General features: G+C 50.2%; 1 protein-coding gene across 1 annotated transcript; it reads left to right on the top strand.

Annotated features, from left to right (window-relative positions):
• The first annotated feature begins 255 nt into the window (after positions 1–255).
• On the top strand, positions 256–16407 carry TEKT4 (tektin 4). The gene is made up of 6 exons (XM_009897381.2): positions 256–789; positions 9974–10044; positions 12414–12557; positions 12819–13041; positions 14162–14316; positions 16176–16407. Exons 1-6 carry the CDS (start codon positions 256–258, stop codon positions 16405–16407), a joined length of 1359 nt encoding a protein of 452 aa, XP_009895683.1.
• Positions 16408–17757: the final 1350 nt, after the last annotated feature.

The raw sequence follows: 17757 nt of genomic DNA, 5'->3' as shown, positions 1-17757 counted from the left end.
CACGACCCCCGCCCGGCCCCGCGGCGAGGACGCCGTTGCCGCAGCAACAAGCGGCTCGGAGGCGGGAGCAGGCCGGCGGCGCTCCTCCTATCCAAGGCGCCCTGGGGACGGCTCCGCGCTCTGATTGGTGGCTGCCGTTCCCCCGCGGCCTCCGCGGGTTTCCCTGCGCCAGGGGGGTCCCCGCCTCCTCATTGGCTGCTGCCGTTGCCACGGCGACGAGAGGACGCAGCGCGGCCTAGAAGGAGGCCAGGCGCCATGGCGCAGCCCACGGTTCTGATGACCAAGGAGCCGGCCCCGCAGACCGTGCCCGCCTCGGACCTGCCCGCGAAGGTGTACGAATTGGCACTGAACACGGGGCCCGACTCCTCCAGCGGTCTGGCCACAGCCGGTTTCCGTACTGCCAAGTACCTCCCCTTTGAGTGGTTCCAGAGCAACTCTAATCTGTACCACAAGGCCTCGTCTGGCTGCCAGCAGGCTGAGAATGGCCGAGCAGAGGCCAAGGAGCTGGCTGACCACGCTGCTGCCACTGCCCAGCGTACCCAGCAAGCCTCTACAGCCAGCCTGGGCCAGCGCCTGCAGGGCCTACACTTCTGGAAGTCTGAGCTCCAGAAGGAGATTGAGGACCTGGATGCAGAAACCAACCTGCTCGCAGCCCAGAAGCTGCGCCTGGAAAGGGCACTCGATGCCTCCGAGCTGGCCTATGCCATTGCCACTGACAACCTGCAGGCTCGGGAGAGGAGACAGCCCCCAGACCTGGTCAATGATGAGGTGGAGAGAGAATTACTGAAGGTGAGCAGGATGTTAGGGTGCTAAAGGTTGTTGGCAGGCCTCTCTTGGTGCTGTTCTGGGCTCTAAAATAATGGGCAGCTTGCTCAGTAGGTGGTAACTGCAGCTCATGAAGGTAGCTTCTGCTTGGACTCTTGTCTTGCCAGTCCCAGATTTAAGAAGGATTGTTTGAAATCCCTCCTCCATTTAAAAAGTATTTGCAATCACATGAGTATGAGTAAAGGAGAGCAGATCCCCCTCTCAGACCAGATCCAAACCAAATCAAAGCAGTGGTTTCCTGAACGAAGATGGGTGTCCTGTCTTGGCATTCAACTTCTTCCAGCCTCCAGCTGGCTTTAAGTCCCCTCCTCTCTACAAGGTTACACTTAACAAAGCTCAGCACCCAACAAGCAGAATATCCTGTGTGATTCTGTGTGATTCAGGACCAGTGAAAGGCTCCTTGCCTGTTTCCATGCTCAAGCTGTCCAAATCTGGCAGTCTCTGCCCTTACTTTTAACTCCTGATGCTGTAGCCTTGCCAGGGTTCATGAGGAGGAGATGATCTAACACTCTACTACATTCAGTGTCTCAACACAATCTCTCAATTTAAATGTCCTGCAGGCCATCACAATGGACAGTACAAGGTAGTTCTGTGACACCTGCATAGATGAGAGCTCCAGGAAGGGGAGGGGGCACAGACAGAGAGTATTTCTGACAGGGTGACTTCAGGAGATCTGACATCTCCTGAGATTTGCTTGATCCTTCCTCTCCCACAGAGGAGTCTTGACTCCAGCTGACTTCTGTCACTGAGGTGCAGCAGTACACCTTCAAAGCTGATGTAATTATCGTGGCTGTGCATGTCCCAGGGAACAGATTCTGGGTAATTTTTCACTCTGGAATGATGCATACTCCTGTGTCACACAAATAAATTAATGCTTATTTGCCTGCAGCCTCCAATACACACTGGAAGGTGATGCACAATGAGTTACTGATTAAACCAGATGATTTATATTTGTTGTTAGAAAAATATTGAAGAGGCTTACACACAGTTGATGGCATGAGAGTATTTAGCATGATAATATCAATCAATATTTAGCATGAAAGACATCGAGGTGCTGGAGCAGGTGTGGAGAAAGACAACAAAGCTGGGGAAGGGTGTGGAGAACAGGGCTGGGAAGGAGCAGCTGAGGAACCTGAGGGTGCCCAGCCTGGAGAAAAGGAGGCTGAGAAGAGACCTCCTGGCTCTCTACAACTCCCTGAAAGGAGACTGGAGTGAGGTGCAGGTTGGTCTCTTCTCCCAAGTAACATGTGATAGGACAAGAAGAAATGGCCTCAAGTTGCACCAAGGGAGGTTTAGGTTGGAGATGAGGAGCAATTTCTTCCCCACAAGGGTTATCAAGTCCTGAAAAAGGCTGCCCAGAGCAGTGGTGGAGTCCCCATCCCCAGAGGGGTTTCAAAGCTGTGTGGATGTGGTGCTGAGGGCCATGGCTTGGTGGTGACCTGGCGGTGCTGGGGTGAGGGTTGGACTCCATGATCTGTAGGTCTTGTCCATCCCAAACAATCCCATTCAAAATTCAATGAGTTTGAATAGGGACTGTGTACAAGTGCTGAATGAGAACCAGTATTTAAGAGGCTGTTCCAGTGGACAACAGAAACATGTGAGAGTTAATGCAGAGGATATTTGAAAGATTCAGTGCAAAATGGAACTTGGGGGCAGGGGGGAAGGGAATTACTTTTATTCAGCTGCTGATGTTTTAGAGGAGCAGTGAGGATTTCTCTGCTGTGTTTCGTTATTCCTGCTTTCAGAGAATAGTTTGTTCATTGCTCAAGAGTCCATCTGCTGCTGCTGCTAATTCATCACCTGAAATGGGGGTTGTGTGCCCATGCTGACAGAGCCTGGGCAGCCAAGCAGGGTGTCAGCAGGCAGGAATGATGTGAGTTCAGGCGAGGCGTGTGTACCAGCCCCAGCAGATGGACTCTGGAGACATGAAGATTTTGTTGCCATGCCAATGACCTTTGCAGTGCAGAATGAAGAGGAGTACGTAATAGCAGAGGAAATCCTTCCCATTTTCAGAGAGGAATAGGTTTTATGGCACAGCTGTTTGTAGAGAGGTGTTAAAATGTGCCCTTGGTGGCCTTGCCAGCTGGCTGGAGACCTTCTCTGTCTGTCCAGCTATCTGAAAGGAAGTTGGGGAGAGGTGGGGCTTGGGTGCTCTCCCGAGCAGCAGGCAACAGGGCAAGAGGAAATGGCCTCACCTTGTGCCAGGGAAGGTTTAGGTTGAACATGAGGAACAAACTCTTCCCCAGAAAGGTTGTTGAGGACTGGCCCAGGCTGGTGGAGTCCCCATCCCTGGAAGGGTTATAGAGCCATGCAGATGTGGTTCTGAGGGGCATGGTCTAGTGGTGATCTGGCAGTGTTGGACTAATGATTTCACTTAATGATCTTACAGATCCAGCCTAAACAGTTCCCTAATACTATGGTTAAGCTGCAGCTCTGTACCTCCTTCACTGCAAGAGATCAGATGGTGCCTCACAGGTCTCACTGTCTCCAAAAGTGGGTGATCATTCTCACTCAGAGCTGCTCTTCTGTGAATTCTGCCTGCTCACTGCACAGATTTCTGAGTTCATGGCTCCATTCACTGGCAGCTCTGTGCTACAAGATTTGCCTCTGTGGAGGAGCTCTGCAAGTTTTGTCACTGAAGTAGTGAGATGCTTCTCTCTGTGTGGTGCTTACTTGTCCAGTCACTTCCTGGTCTCAGCTCTCTTCACACCTGGGAGACCAGGAGTGGTTTATTCTCTTCCTATGTAAAAGACTGAGAAGAAGAAGAAATAGCTTCCAAAAGTCATCCATGGTAGCAAACAGATTCTTCTCCTTGCAGCTTTAATTGCACAGTTATTTGGTATTCTAGGACATCTTCCTTCCTTTGCACTTCCTCCTCTCCTGCTAGCAGCCCAGGCATTGTTCTTTGGTATCTTTGCTGTGTCCCTGCCAGCTCTCATGAGGGAATCTGCCACTGAGGGAAGAACATTTCTGAGTGAGGGAACTGTTCTCACATAGTCCTGGAAAAGCTTCTCCTAGTACATAGGTTTTGTTCCTGCTTTCCTCTCTCTGCAGCAGTGAAGAACATTTCCCTGTCCCCAGAGCACCCTGCTGAGATAGCCATCTTCCAGCAGCCCCTTGGCAGGTGGCATTTAAAGAGACAGCACCAAACACCAGCAGGCTTGAATCTCTGCAGGACATTCACTTGCATTGCCTGCTAGCAGGAAGCACTTCAGGTGACTCACACAGGAACAGATGTGTCTCTGAGGGAGGTCTCATGCAAGCAGATAATATTGGGGGGTTTCATTGTTTTCTTTGGTTTGGGGTGGGTTTTTTTGGCACTCCATCTATTTCTTTTATGGAGTTTTGGCTCCAGCTCATCTGTCCTGTTTGCTTTGCAGTGTGGAGCCAGAGTTAGATCCCTTACTGTGATACAGCCACTGCTGGAGTGAGGGATGGGGATATGTAAGTGAAAGCTCCACACAGACACAGTAAAATCAGCTGTTACTCAGAAGTTCATTGACTCCACTTAAGAGCACATTCATCTCCTCTTAATGCAGTCCTGGTTAAGAAGCAGCAGGGGAAGGACACAATTGTTTTCCCAGTCAAGAAGGATATTTGATGAGTGAAAAAAGAAACCAGAATCACTCAGGGTGGCTTAATGCTACTGCTTTGTGCTGCTGCACTGCAAACACCTGAATTCATGAGCAGCAGTGTATGCCTGTGTTCCAGAGAGGGCTGTGACCTTCCTAACCTGCACGAGGTCTCCTCTGCATCCCCTCTGCAGCAGGGTAGTGACACTTTGCTCTGGTGATGTGCCAGCATTTCAGATGGAAAACGTAAGCCCCAGCACAGGGCCTGCCCCGTGGTGGTGTGCTGTCAATAAATCACAGCTCAGCTGCGTGTCTGCAGCGCTCCAAGGTTATTTCCCCGTGCCCAGTGTCCTGGGCTCATTAGCTGGGTGCCAGAGATGGCTCTGGAGTAAGTGGATGTACTTACATTTATGTCATTTTTTTAGCCTAGGCTCAGAGTGTTGACTTGCTGTGGGTTTCTTTCAACAATGAAGTCAGCCCCAGCTATTCCCTGCTGCTGAAGACAGAGGGGTTAGCCAAGATCCTGTCAACTGTGTTAAATTAAAGTGGAGAAATGTGGAGAAAAGCTACAGATGTAGGCATGTGTTCCTGCTGGCTGCAGAGCCAGGGCAAGGAGAACAACAGAACACCATTTACAAACCCTTCACCAAGTGAACCGCTGGGCAGCAGGGCAGTCCTGCACCCAGGCACCTCAGTTAGGAGTGCAGAGCTTTTGTTCAGCAGCTGCAGGTCCTGGAGTTTGAAAGGATTCTCAGTGGATGAAAAGCTGGCTGTGAGCTGGCACCATGCATTCACAGCCCAGAGCCAACTGTGTCCCAGGCTGATCCCCAGCAGGGTGGGCAGCAGGTGGAGAGAGGGAATTCTTCCCCTCTGCTGGGACTCCACCTGCAGTGCTGGGGCAGCTCTGGAGTCCTCAGCACAGCAGGACATGGACCACAGTGCTGATGGTGTGAGCCCAGGCTGAGAGAGTTGGGCTTGTTCAGTGTGGAGGAGGTTCAGGGAGACCTTCTGGTGGCCTTTCCATACCCAAAGGGGGTGGCCAGAAAACTGGGGACAGGCCTTTTAGCAGGGCCTGTTGTGACAGGACAAAGGGTGATGGTTTAAATTGAAAGAGGGAGACTCAGATTAGGTAGGAGGAAGGAGGCCCAGGTTGCCTAGAGAGGTAGTAGGTGCCTCATCCCTGGAACTATTCCAGGTTGGGGTTTTTGGAGCTCTGAGCACCCTGCTCTAGTTGCAGATGTCCCTGCTGACTGGAGGGGGTTTGGACTAGATGCCCTTTAAAGGTCCCTTCCAACTCAAACCAGTCTGTGAGTCTATGATTCTACCAGCTTCCACCCACAGCTGTAATGAGTAACAGCTTTCTGTTTGAGGGGCTAAATCCAGGGAGCTCTGCAAGCCAGCTTGCTGGGGTGATGTGCAGTACAGCTGTGTTGTGACTGATGGATGGAGGGATGGAGCTGGGTTTGCAGTCAAGGATGACTGCACTGCCTCACTCACAGGGTTCTCCCAGCTCCTCCGAGTTCCTCTCTCGTTCTGTCATCCTAGCCCTGGCTGCTGTATTTAGCCCACTGCTGACATCCACAAGTCCCTGCTGCAAAAATGCAGGCTATAATACAGCTAAATTTGTACATTCATGAAAGGCACAAACAGCTGCTCTTCAATGTTTTCTTTGCACCATTAATTAGACACTTAGAAAGCGATGAACTGGGATGGTTTTATCACTAGGTCTGAGGAAAATCCAACTTTTGCATCATAAACATTAAATACTGTAATAAAATAAATGGCATGCTATGCTCTGAAATGTTCTCTCCCTGTTAATTGACAGCCATGCCTCAGCACAGAGCTTTAGGAGTAGTATTAACTGTGGAGGAGACAGTTGAATGGAAGCCAAGACGACTTCACATTTGACAGTGTTTCACTTTAATAAGCAGCACATGAAGATGGAGATGTGAAAAATGAGGAGAACCCCCCCCCAGACATCTCATCTACCAAGTCCTCTCATCAACTGAAGAAATGCAAACCTCTGTTAATGCTGTCCTCTGAAGGAGAGATGCTTTCCAGCACTGAAGCTCTCTGACACGCTTTTCCTCCCTTATTGCAGCCTGGGCCTTCAAATGAATTCCCAGTCCAGTACTGTGCACACACTACATGAAAAGTCATCTGTTGTAACCTTGGCTGAGCCCCAGGCTCTTCCCCCAGGACTTTGATGTGGAACCACCCACAATCTGATGGCTGGAATCATAAACCCTGGGAGAGCTGTGCTCCTGCCTGCTGCTCTCTTTGCCATGCTTCTTGATGGAATTTACCCTGCAAAGAAAAGGCATTGTGTAAGTCATGGCTTCATAAAGTGATAGACTGCTTTGGGTTGGAAGGGACCTTTAAAGCTCATCCAGTCCAACCCTCCTGCAGCCTGCAGAGATAGCTGCAATTAGAGCAGGTTGCTCAGAGCCCCAAACAACCTGCCCTGGAATGGTGCCAGGGATGGGGCTTCTACCACCTCTGTGGGCAACCTGGACTAGGCTTTCACCACCCTCAGTGTAAAAGATGCCTTCTTTCTACCCAGTCTGAACCTCCCCACACAGTATATGAGACTCCCAGTTCCTGCTCCTGTGAGCAAGTGGTTCCTGCCAGCCATTCATGCTGTGTTGATGTTCTCCCACATCAGGCCATGTGGACCTCCTCCCACAAGCCAGCCACAGGTATGAGTAGGAAGCAACCTGGGTTGTACCCTGCTAGCTAACAACAGCACAGCCAGGACTGAGGGACCTAAATCAAAGGATCTTCATCTTCAACCCAGCACCACAGCTCCTCCCAGCCACACAACCTGAATTTTTAACAGCTCAAAAAGTTAAGGAAAGTCATTTAGTAGATAGATGTGGAAAATTCTTTGTCATCCCCCCCTGTTTATTCACTCTCCCTAGCCTCAGACTGCCATTAATTCTGAGGGTTGTCTCTTCGGTTTTAAATGTCACATTTGACTGCTTATCTCCTCATCAAAGAATCCACTTCCCTGTTTTGGTTTAGGTCATTCCACCAGGGAACTCTTGATCAGTGCATTATTTCACTCTTTCCATGTCAGAGACCTTAGCTGCTAAAGGAAAGGCTTTCTTCCTGTAAGCCTCTGCACACTCCTCACAGCCAAGTGGCTGTCTCTTGATTTACATGGACACTGACTATCAGACACCCAAATAATCAATCAGCATGACTATAATTCCAAGTGCTGTGCCTTCCTGACCCTTTGGAATCCTTGCAAACCTTTGCTTTGACATCTCAGCCATCATAATCCTTCCTCCCTGAAGAAAGTGCTGGCCAAAGGATACCTTCAGCTTTATCTTTGGTTTCATTGTGCTCTTGTAGAGCCTGAAAAATAGCAATTTTTTTTCCCAGCCACGATTCTCCTTTTCCATGTAGGATAAAATGATCTTTTTAAGGGCCCCTGTTGCTTTCCTGTGATGAAGAAACCAGCACTGCAGGGACACACCCCCTCATTTGTTTGGTCAAAACCAGTGAGGATCCCCCAGTGCCAGCAATGTGCTGGCAATGAAGTTTATCAGTATGCTCAGTGGCTGTCATTGGATGACTGTCACTGGATGACTGTCACTGATGTAAACCAGCAAAGTTAATTAGATTTTCATATACAAAAGCTCTTTTTAATATCTAAGCCTCAAATACTAAATTCCCTTGAACAACTACTCAGGTAGCCAAGAAGGCCAAGAGCATCCTGGCTTGGAGCAGGAAGAGCATGGCCAGCAGGAGCAGGGCAGTGGCTGTGCCCCCATACTCAGCACTGGTGAGGCCACACCTCAAGTACTGGCTTCATTTTTGGGTCCCTCACTCCAAGGAGGACATTGAGAGACTAGAATGTGCCAAAAGGAGGACATTGAAGCTGGGGAAGGTTGGAATAGAATAGAATAGAATTCTGGAGAGCAGGGCTGGTGAGGAGCAGCTGAGGGAACTGGGGCTGAGGAAAGGAGGCTGAGGGGAGACCTTCCGGCTCTCTACAGCTCCCTGAATGGAGGCTGGAGCCAGGCAGGGGTTGGTCTCTTCTCTCAGTTAGCAAGCAATGGAATGAGAGTTGTCCCATGGGAGACTGAGGTGGAATATTAGGAGAAATTTCTTCCCTGAAGGGGTTCACAAACCTTGTAGAAGGCTGCTCAGGGGGGTGGTTGAATCCCCATCCCTGGAGATGTTTAAAAGCCACAGAGATGTGGTGCTGAGAGCCTGGCTTTAGCACCAGCCTTGGCAGAGTCAGGTAATGGTTGGACTTGGTGATCCTAAAGGGCTTTTCCAACTGAAACAGTTCTGTGATTCCATAGTGATCACCTTGGGTGGAAATGAGCATTCTGGCTAAAATCAGCTTGAGCTGGAACTTCAGCTTTTAAATTGATTATCAAGGTGAGGCAAAGCCTCCTGACTTGGAGCTTTCACTGTCCTGTAACTCAGAGGAAATGAACCTCTGCAGCAGCACTGCATGTGTGAGAGAATTCTGCAGCCCCTCATTTCTGTCCATCAGCAGAGGGAAAATGAGCTCTGGACTAAGAAGATTTAAGAGCAAAATTAAAGCTGCAGGGTGTAATTGGGTGTAAATGATGTCAGCTTCCCCATACCTGCTGAAGCAGACAGAGAACAGTCACTGCCATTTTCAGTTAACCCAAGGCACTCAAAGGGGGCAGGCCAGCAAGGCTCTGCCCTGCCACAGCTTGGTGTTAAGCAGCACCTTAGCACCATGTGTCAGACAAGGTGGGGGTTTGGAGAGCTGCAGGAGTCTGCTGGGAAGCCCCTCCCTTGTATGCAGATAAAATGCTTACTGCAGAACAAGGCAGCAGGCTCTGAAGGTGCCTGCAAGGACTCAGCAGGTTCTGGAAGCCAACATCTTGCCAGAGAAGCTGATCTGCTGTTCCACATCCCTGCACATCCCTCCCGTGTCCCAGCTTGTGCTCACAGGGCAGACAGTGTCCTCCTCAGCTTTAGGATCCCAGAACCCCAGCATGCTGGGGCTGGAAGGGACCTCTGGAGATCTCATCCCACCTCCCTGCTACAGCAGAGTCACCCACAGCAGCTTATTGAGGGTGACAGTGCCCAAGCAGCTTTGGAAGCTCTCCAGGGCAGGAGACTCCACAACCTCTCTGGGCAGCCTGCTGCAGGCCTTCAGCACCCTCAAAGGCAAGGAATTTTTCCCTAAGTTCAAGTGAAACCTGCTGTGCTCCAGTTTGTGCCCAGTGCCCCTTCTCCTGTCCCTGGCCACCCCTGAGAAGAGCCCAGCCCCATCCTCAAGACCTCCACCCTGTGGAGCTTTAGATGTATTGTACAGGCATATTGCCTTCTTCTTCCCTTCTTCAAGGCCATGCAAGTAGCTCAGGTGCTGTGTTTCATCTGGGGTACACATCCAATACCTGCTGCTGCCTCAGAGCTGGACCTGACTGAGCATCTGCTGACTCCTCAGAGAATCTTCTCTTGCAATAATAGATTAAAAATAATAAACCAGGTTTTTATCCCCAGCTGTTGCAGTCAGATTGTTCTGCAGGAACATGTGCACTGCTCTGGATATCACAGAACTCTCAATGGTTTTTATCTAGGAAGCTGAACTCATCAGAAATGTCCAGGAGCTTTTGAAAAGAACTTTGATGCAAGCTGTTAACCAGATGAGGTAAGCCTTTGATCCCAACACCTGAGCAGTTCAGTGATACAGCCACAGAATTCCTGACACATAGGAGCACAATGCCCAGTGGGTGAAGGTCTTGCCAATGCCAGGCCCATGAGCTGGGTGGATTCCATTGGAACCTGAAACTCTGAAGCTTAGCAGCATGGTAGAGTTGGAGGATACCTGAGGCTCAACAGCCCCAGGGCTCTCAGGCTTTGTTCCTCACAGAGATGCTCCAGACCCCTCAGCATCTTTGTGGCCTCCCCTGAACTCACTCCAGTAGTTCCCTGTCTCTCTTGAACTGGGGAATGCAGCACTGGACACAATACTCCAGGGGTGGCCTCACTGGTGCAGAGGAGGAGGAAAACTACCCTTGACCTGCTGGTCACACTCTGCATGCACCCCAGGATACTGCTGACCTTGGCCATGATGACACTCTGCTGGCTCATGGGGAACTTGTATTGCATTTAAGTTTAGTGTTGGAAAATAGGAGAACAGCATCTACTGGAATCCAAGACTGGAAAGTGTAAAGCAAGGCTTTAGGGCATGGCTCTCCTCTAACCCTGCTTGAAAGCCTTTGCTATGAGGGTGCTGGAGCAGGCTGCCCAGAGAGGCTGTGGAGTCTCTTTCTCTGGAGGGATTCCAACCCCCCCTGGCCATTGTGCTGCTGGGCAAGCTGCTGGGGGTGCCCTGCTTTAGCAGGGGGTTGGACTGGGTGATCTCCAGAGGTCCCTTCCAACCCCTTCCAATCCAAGCTGGGATTCTCCAGTGTCATCTGCACATCACTCTGCTTTGGTACATCTTTGACACATTCCCAGTACAGGCCCTGTTAAAATCATTTGTCTGATCAAAGGATCTTTTCAAGATGATTTCTTTTTTCCCACCAGATGTCAGCATGAACTAAAGAGATGAAACTTCCCTCTGCCTGCTGGCTCTGTGTGGCTGTTCACTGCACTTCAAAGTGCAGTGTTTGCTTTTCATTTGTAAGAAGCCCTTTGCAAAAGGTGCTGCCTGCATCCAAAAGTGCACCAGTATGGAGGAGCTCACTGCTGGCAACCTTGATATTGGAGGGTTTGGGTTTAGGGTTTGGTTTAGCTTTGGGCTCTTTTCCCATCTGCTCCAATTTGTTCTTTCCTACCAGGGGAAAGGAAACCTTGTCTTTAGAAAGGCTATAAAGGTAAAATGGTTTAATTGAGTTCTGTTACCTCAGTTAGGGGGTGAGAGGAGTCTTCTGACTCCAGGCTTTGCTTTTTGGAGTATTTTAAGGTCATTTTAGGTCTATTTAGCACCAGCTTGTAGTATCATTGGCCAGCAGTCTTTTTCATTCCTGAGGTGACAGTGACATCTGCTGTTAGCCGCTGAGAAGTGGCTTTTGTCATCCCGAGTCCTTCCAACTCATCGGGTGACATGTGATTCATTCAACTGACAGCAAAGCAGCATTGTAAACTCTGAAGATCACTGCACTCCTACCTCCCAGGGCAAATCACACTGTCTACGTGCTCTGGGCTGGGTGCAGGAGTGGTGGTGGTGGAGCAGGAGCTGTTCAGGCCGAGGATGTGATGCTAATTACACTGCAGTGACCTGGAGGCCCCTGGAGTCTGCTCTCATCAGTCAATATATCTCACCAGCTCCCTGGGCAACCTGTCCCAGTCTCTCACCACCCTCATGGTGAAGAATTTCTTCCTCACATCCAATCTGCATCTCCCCACTTCTAGTTTTGCTCCATGCCCCCCAGTCCTATCACTCCCTGACACCCTCAGAAGTCCTTCTCCAGCTTCCTTGTAGCCCTCTTCAGATACTGGAAGGCCACAGTAAGGTCTGCTTGGAGCCTTCTCTTCTCCAGACTGACTCTTACCTTGAGTCACTCTCAATGTACCAGAGAAATAAGAAGATGAATCTTCTGATGCCTTCTCCCAGCAAGAGCCCTAGGAAGGGCAACCTCCTACCTGTTCTTCCTGTGGTCACTGCAGGTGTTGCCACTATGTGTGGACATGGCACTTCAGGCCATGGTGGTCTTTAGAGGTCTCTTCCAACCAGAAGAATTCTGTGGTTCAATTGAAAAAATCCCCTGTGGTTTATGGGGGTTTTGTGTAACATTCAAAATCCAACAACAGCCTGGGAGAGCTCTAAGCCTTCAGTAGGCACAGAGCAGTACTGAAGATCCAGGGTGGTGGTGAGCACATCAGGCTTGCTGTCCTCCTAGGAGATTGCTGTAGCAGAGGCTGTGCTTAAGGTTTTTGAGAGGAAAATGCAAGTTTATGTTCTCATTGCTCTTTGAAAGCCCAAAGCTGAGAGCCTAGCTTCAGGAACCTCTGTGATGGCTGTGTGATTGTGTTGATTTCCCCTGCTGATGGGTGCTGCTCATGGCTTTCCAGACTGAATCGAGATCACAAAGAGGTTTGTGAAATGGACTGGTCAGACAAAGCTGAGACCTACAACATCGATGACAAGTGTGGGAGATACAGTAACCAGAGCACCAACATCCAGTTCCACCCCAGTTCAGTGAAGTTTGAAGAGAGGTGAGTAGGCTAACAGCCCCAGGGCCCTCAGCCTTTCCTCCTCACAGAGATGCTCCAGGCCCCTCAGCATCCTTGCAGCCTCCAGTCAGTAGTTCCCTGCCTGCCTTGAGCTGAGGAGCCCAGCAGTGGTCCCAGTACTGCAGCTGTGGCCTCTCTAGGGCAGAGCAGAGGGGCAGGAGAAATCCCCTTGACCTTCTGTCTTCTTAAGGACAGCCTGAACAAATGAGCAAGGTTCCTATGTGTGCACCCTTCTTCTTGCAGTGCCTCAACCCCAGAGACATGGGCCAGGTTCAGTCATGACAACATCCAGAGGGCAGAGCGAGAGAGAGCAGCCTCCGTCAACCTGCGTGCCCTGATCGCCAGCATCCTGCAGGACGTGTCTGAGGACCTGAGGGCGCAGGGGGCTGCTGTGAGCCAGGCCTTTGCCAGGCGCTGCCAGGAGCTGGATGATGCTAAGCACAAGCTGGAGCATCACCTGAGGAGAGTAAGTGGTTCCTCCCCTCTCAGAAGGTCGCAGTGGATTGGTCCCTAGAAGGTACCTGTCAGGTATCAGACAATATTCTGTTGCCTTCGTAGTATCTCAGGAGTCTTGAGAGCTGGGTTCTGGCTCTAGATCAGCTTTACCTGCTGGTTTCTCTAAACACAAGGGGGGACTTAAAAACATGAGGAGAACTAAGCACTTTCTTCCATGTCTGACTGCACTAAGCCCCAGCACTGTGTGATCAAGGAGCTGAGCTTTGGGCCAGATTTCCCAGGCTAGCTTGCTTGTGATGTGTAAGCCATGCTGTGCTTCAGGGATGTCTTCATGCTTGCTTCCTGGGGAGTGACAAGAGGTCTCTTCAGCCTCTGCCTCTCCTCCAGTGTGGAGCATCTCCCAGTTCTGTGTTGGGCCACTGACAAGTGTGTTTAAGACAGCCATTCTTTAGCACCTGGTGGGTAATGGCAGTTGGGTGCACTTCAGTTTTGCCAGGAGTCAGTGATTGTGAGGGAGAAGGGACTCAGAATTTCCTGTCTCTTCCTTTTCCTTCCCTGGTGCCAGAAATCCATGCATCTCCATGCTGACCAGCAGCTCCTAATCCCCTTCACAATGGCTTGGGTTTGGATCATTTACAGTTAAAAACAATTCATGGAGATGGGATGTGTTGTCAGGAGACATGGAAGGGGTTTTGAACAGGCTGAAAGATATTTTCTGTCTCTCTCTAGACCAAAGATCAAGTTCTCACTGCAGCAGTAGAAATTAAGAGGTCAAATCCACTTTCCTTAGACTCCATAGAGTGATTTGGGTTGGAAGGGACCTTTCAAATCACCCAGTTCACACTCCTCCCCCCGCAGGAAGCAGGAACATCATTAACTAGAGCAAGTTGCTCAGGGTTAAGGGCCTTGCTGACCTGGAATGTCTCCAGGAGTGGGGCCTCCAGCACCTCCCTGGGCAGCCTGTTGCAGTGTTCCACCACCTTCCTAGGAAAGATCTTTTGTCCTTCTATTTCTCCTGCTTGCTGGCCAAATAGGAGCTCAAAAACTGTTCAAGTGATTCACTGGGGCTGTGAATGCACAACATGAACAGAGACAATGTGGATCTTGTGTGTCTTATGTGTCTCCTTTAGGTGCTGAAGGAGATTGGAGATAAAGAAGCCAGCATTGCTGCCCTCAAACAAGCCATCAAAGACAAAGAAGCCCCAATGAAAGTTGCTCAAACCAGGCTGTATGACAGGTCCTTCAGGCCCAACGTGGAGCTCTGCAGAGATGAAGCCCAGTTCAGGTAAACATGATGGAAAAAACTCCTCCAAGGTGTCCATTCCATCCAGAAGTGATGCCAGGCAGCTTTTACAGGCTTTTATTGGCAACACAGAGCCTTTAGCTTTGACTGCTAGCTTTGATCAGAAATCATTCAACTGACTGAAATCACTGTGAGGAAGTTGCCCTTTTCACTTGCAAGCCTTTTGCTGTTAGCAGAAGTTCTCCACAAGGTGGACTGTGTGCCAAATCATTGTGCTTCAAGTGCTGGGGATGTGAATGCTCTAAGCATCCTCCAGAGTCTGAGACAACTGCTCAGTACTGCAAGCAGCCCTCTTGTGGCATTTCATTTCAGTCATAATCCATTTTAATCCTGGAGGCCATCAAATCCTTTCAAATGAAAGGTCTGAGTGTCACCTTTGTCAGTCTTGATCTCATTAGAAGCTTTGTAAGTGATTCTCCTCCTTCCCTTAGGAGAAGCAGGGAACCAGCTTTTTCGCTTCCAACACCCTGCTAGCAAAGGTGCTCAGGATTCAAGGCTGGTCTTTGTGCAGTGAGGAAGAGGTTACAGCTAATCCAGGTGCTTTAGGTCACCTCAGGCACACTCATTTAAGGCCCTGACTCAGCAAACCATCCATGTGCAAGCTCTCCAGCCTGTGCCTTGCCTTTAATGGGATTTCAGGACCCATGGAAGCCCTCTGCTGAAGGAGCATGTGTTTAATTGCCAGGCTTACACTGGCTGCATTGCTTGGATTGCAGAGCACAGAGGGACCTTCTTTTCCCAGGAAATAAACACCTCTCTGCTCTGGAGGCAGAGTGCAGTGGAGCACCTCAGGCTTGCTGACTCTCAGCTGAAGTGATGTGCTGTTTCCCAAGTGTGTGCTGCCCTTTCTTTTAAATGATGTGCTGCTGCTGCTGCTGCTTTAAAAGCTTAGATGCTTTTAAAGTTAAGGCTCTTTTCTGATCTCTGCTGCAACCACCACCTTTGTTGAGGGTCAGCACTGCCACCAGGTGATTGACAGAAGCTCTGCCCTTGCTAAGAAGAAGAGAAGGGGAAGAAGAAAGACAGACTGGTGGGGTGGGATGGAAACTAAACCAGCTGGGATGGAAAGAAGAACAATTCCATGAAGCAGACAAAGAAACACAAACCAATATGGAACCCCACCCCTGAGTGAGGGCAACATTGGCACCACTGGTGCTGGGCAACATCCCAGACTGGACTCAGCAGCACATGGGACCTAGATGCAGGAGCTGGATTCTGGAACTGGATTCAGGAACTCCTGGACTGGGGTCAAAGACAGAAGGGACAGAGTCCTCCTGGGACACTGGCCAGTGAAGAAGAGCCTTGACCCTGGTGATTCCTCCTGAAGATACCATCCCTGGGATGCAATCCCCTGTTGGTCAGTGGAGGGTCACCTGTCCTGTCTGCTGCTCCCCACAGCTGCCACCTCTGGCTTCCTGCACAAGCTGTGGCAGTGCCCTTGGTGTGCAGAGGAGCAAGTCTCAGGCAGAGGCTCTCTGCAGCCCAGCCCTTGGCAGGAGCTCTGCCCATCAGCTTCTGCCTGCTAGAAGCAGCTCCTGGCTGTGCAAAGCTGCCCTGAGCTGCAGCAAGTGCCTGAGCTGAGCAGAGCCTGAGCTGGGAAGGGACATCACTGAGCAGAATCAGTTCTGGTCTAGCTCAAGCCAGGTCAGTCTTTAATACCAGTTTTTCTAAGACTTTCATACCAAGAACTAAGCTTAACTAAATGCTGATCCAGCCAAACTGGGTGACCTAACAACTTCTGTCCTACAGTTCTTAGTACAAGTGTCCCATGCAGGGGCAGAAGGTGGAACACCACCTGCCTTCTGCTCCTTTTATAGCTGCTTACTGTTGATTCTCTTCAGGCTGATCAATGAAGTTGAAGAACTAACAGAGACCATTGAAGCCCTGAAGAAAAAGCTGCTGGAATCTGAAGAGTCTCTGAGGAACCTGGAGGACAGCAGGATGGAGCTGGAGAAGGCAATAGCAGTGAAAGCCAACAGTCTCTGCATTGACAGGCACAAGTGCCTGGCCCACCGCAGCCACTACCCTGCTGCTCTGAGACTAGCAGGCTACCAGGCACCAGCTCTCCCCTAGCACTGCAAAGGCTGGGAGAAAACCCTGCTTTCAAATCTTTCCCAGCAAACAGATGGAGGATGTCAGACCCAGAAGTGCTCGTGTGCTGTGTTTGCATTGACTCCCAGAATCCAGCCAACCTCTCCCCCACTGCCCACACAGCAGGATCACAGTGGCCAGCTGGGTGTGGAATCTCTCTAGACAAGGAGACTCCACAACCATTCTGGGCTCTGGGACACACAGCAAAAAAAGTTTCTCTTCCTCTTCAGATGGAGCCTCCTGGGCTCCAGTTTGTGCCCATTGCCCCTTGTCCTGACCCTGGGCACCACTGACAAGAGTCCAGCCTCATCCTCTTACCCACTTCCCTTTATCTCTTGCTGAGCACTGCTCAGATCCCCTCTGGGGCTGCTCTTCTCCAGGCTCAACAGCCCCAGGGCTCTCCTCACAGAGATGCTTCAGATCCCTCAGCATCTTTGTGGCCTCCACTGGACTCTCTCCAGTACTTCCCTGCCTCTCTCAAACTGGGGAGCCCAGAGCTGGACCCAATACCCCTGAAAAGTTCTTCTCTTTGGGTTCAAATGCATGAATGTAGTGTCCTGGGGAGCCTTGCCTGGGAAAGTTGTATAACACCCTGCCTGTACAAGTGTAATGAGTTCAAAACACAGCTTCAAGATAACTCCTGACAGCTCTAAGGTGCCTGTCTCACAGATGCATCATTTACACAGCAGGTGCTAGCTGGAGCTTTCACCCTGGGAAGTGGCTATCTGTTGAGTGAGTATTTATAGTGAGTTTGTTGGGTGATCATTCATTGTGAAGAATAATAATAACAACCTACCCAGATGTGGCTACAACATTTATAGCTTGCCAGCACATGCAGGCAGCCTGAAATGAGAGCAATAAAGCTGTTTGCCTGACAGGATATCACAGGCTCAGTGAGGAAACAGATGCTAGACTTTAAAGCTGCTCAAATATTGGTGTTAAGTAAGACAAGTTTACAAAGGTTAGATGACAGCCTGCCTGTTGGCAGAGCTCCTCCATCCTGTCACACCTGCCTGTGCCACCTGAAAAGGAGGCCAAGGATTTGTAACCTTCAAGTCAATAGATTTAGGGGGGTTCATTAAGAACACAAAAACCCCCCAAGTGAACAGCTTGTGAAGAGCAATTATGACTTTTAAGTGAAGCACTTAGATGCTGAATTGAGCTCTTGATGGGTTCCAGCTATTCCCCTGGAGCAAGGCCTGTGTTTGAACTGCTACCCATAATGGAGAGTGCAGCAGGTTCATCTGCTCCAGCAGAGCCATGGAACGAATGTCACTCATCCCCGAGCTGAGCAGGGCCACTTGGCTACATGTGGGACCTGTCAGAGCAGTG

The sequence above is a fragment of the Dryobates pubescens genome, chromosome 4, assembly GCF_014839835.1.
Source record: "Dryobates pubescens isolate bDryPub1 chromosome 4, bDryPub1.pri, whole genome shotgun sequence".
Lineage (NCBI taxonomy): Eukaryota > Metazoa > Chordata > Aves > Piciformes > Picidae > Dryobates > Dryobates pubescens.
The sequence above is the reverse complement of the archived record's forward strand: the minus strand, read 5'-3'. Positions and strand labels throughout refer to the sequence as shown.

Bases quoted from the DNA above. Each gene is read 5' to 3' on its own strand.
- TEKT4 (XM_009897381.2), top strand. From the start codon at position 256: ATGGCGCAGCCCACGGTTCTGATGACCAAGGAGCCGGCCCCGCAGACC. The intron at 12,558-12,818 runs GTGAGTAGGCTA...TTCTTCTTGCAG, and splicing joins TCAGTGAAGTTTGAAGAGAG to TGCCTCAACCCCAGAGACAT. The intron at 13,042-14,161 runs GTAAGTGGTTCC...TGTCTCCTTTAG, and splicing joins TGGAGCATCACCTGAGGAGA to GTGCTGAAGGAGATTGGAGA.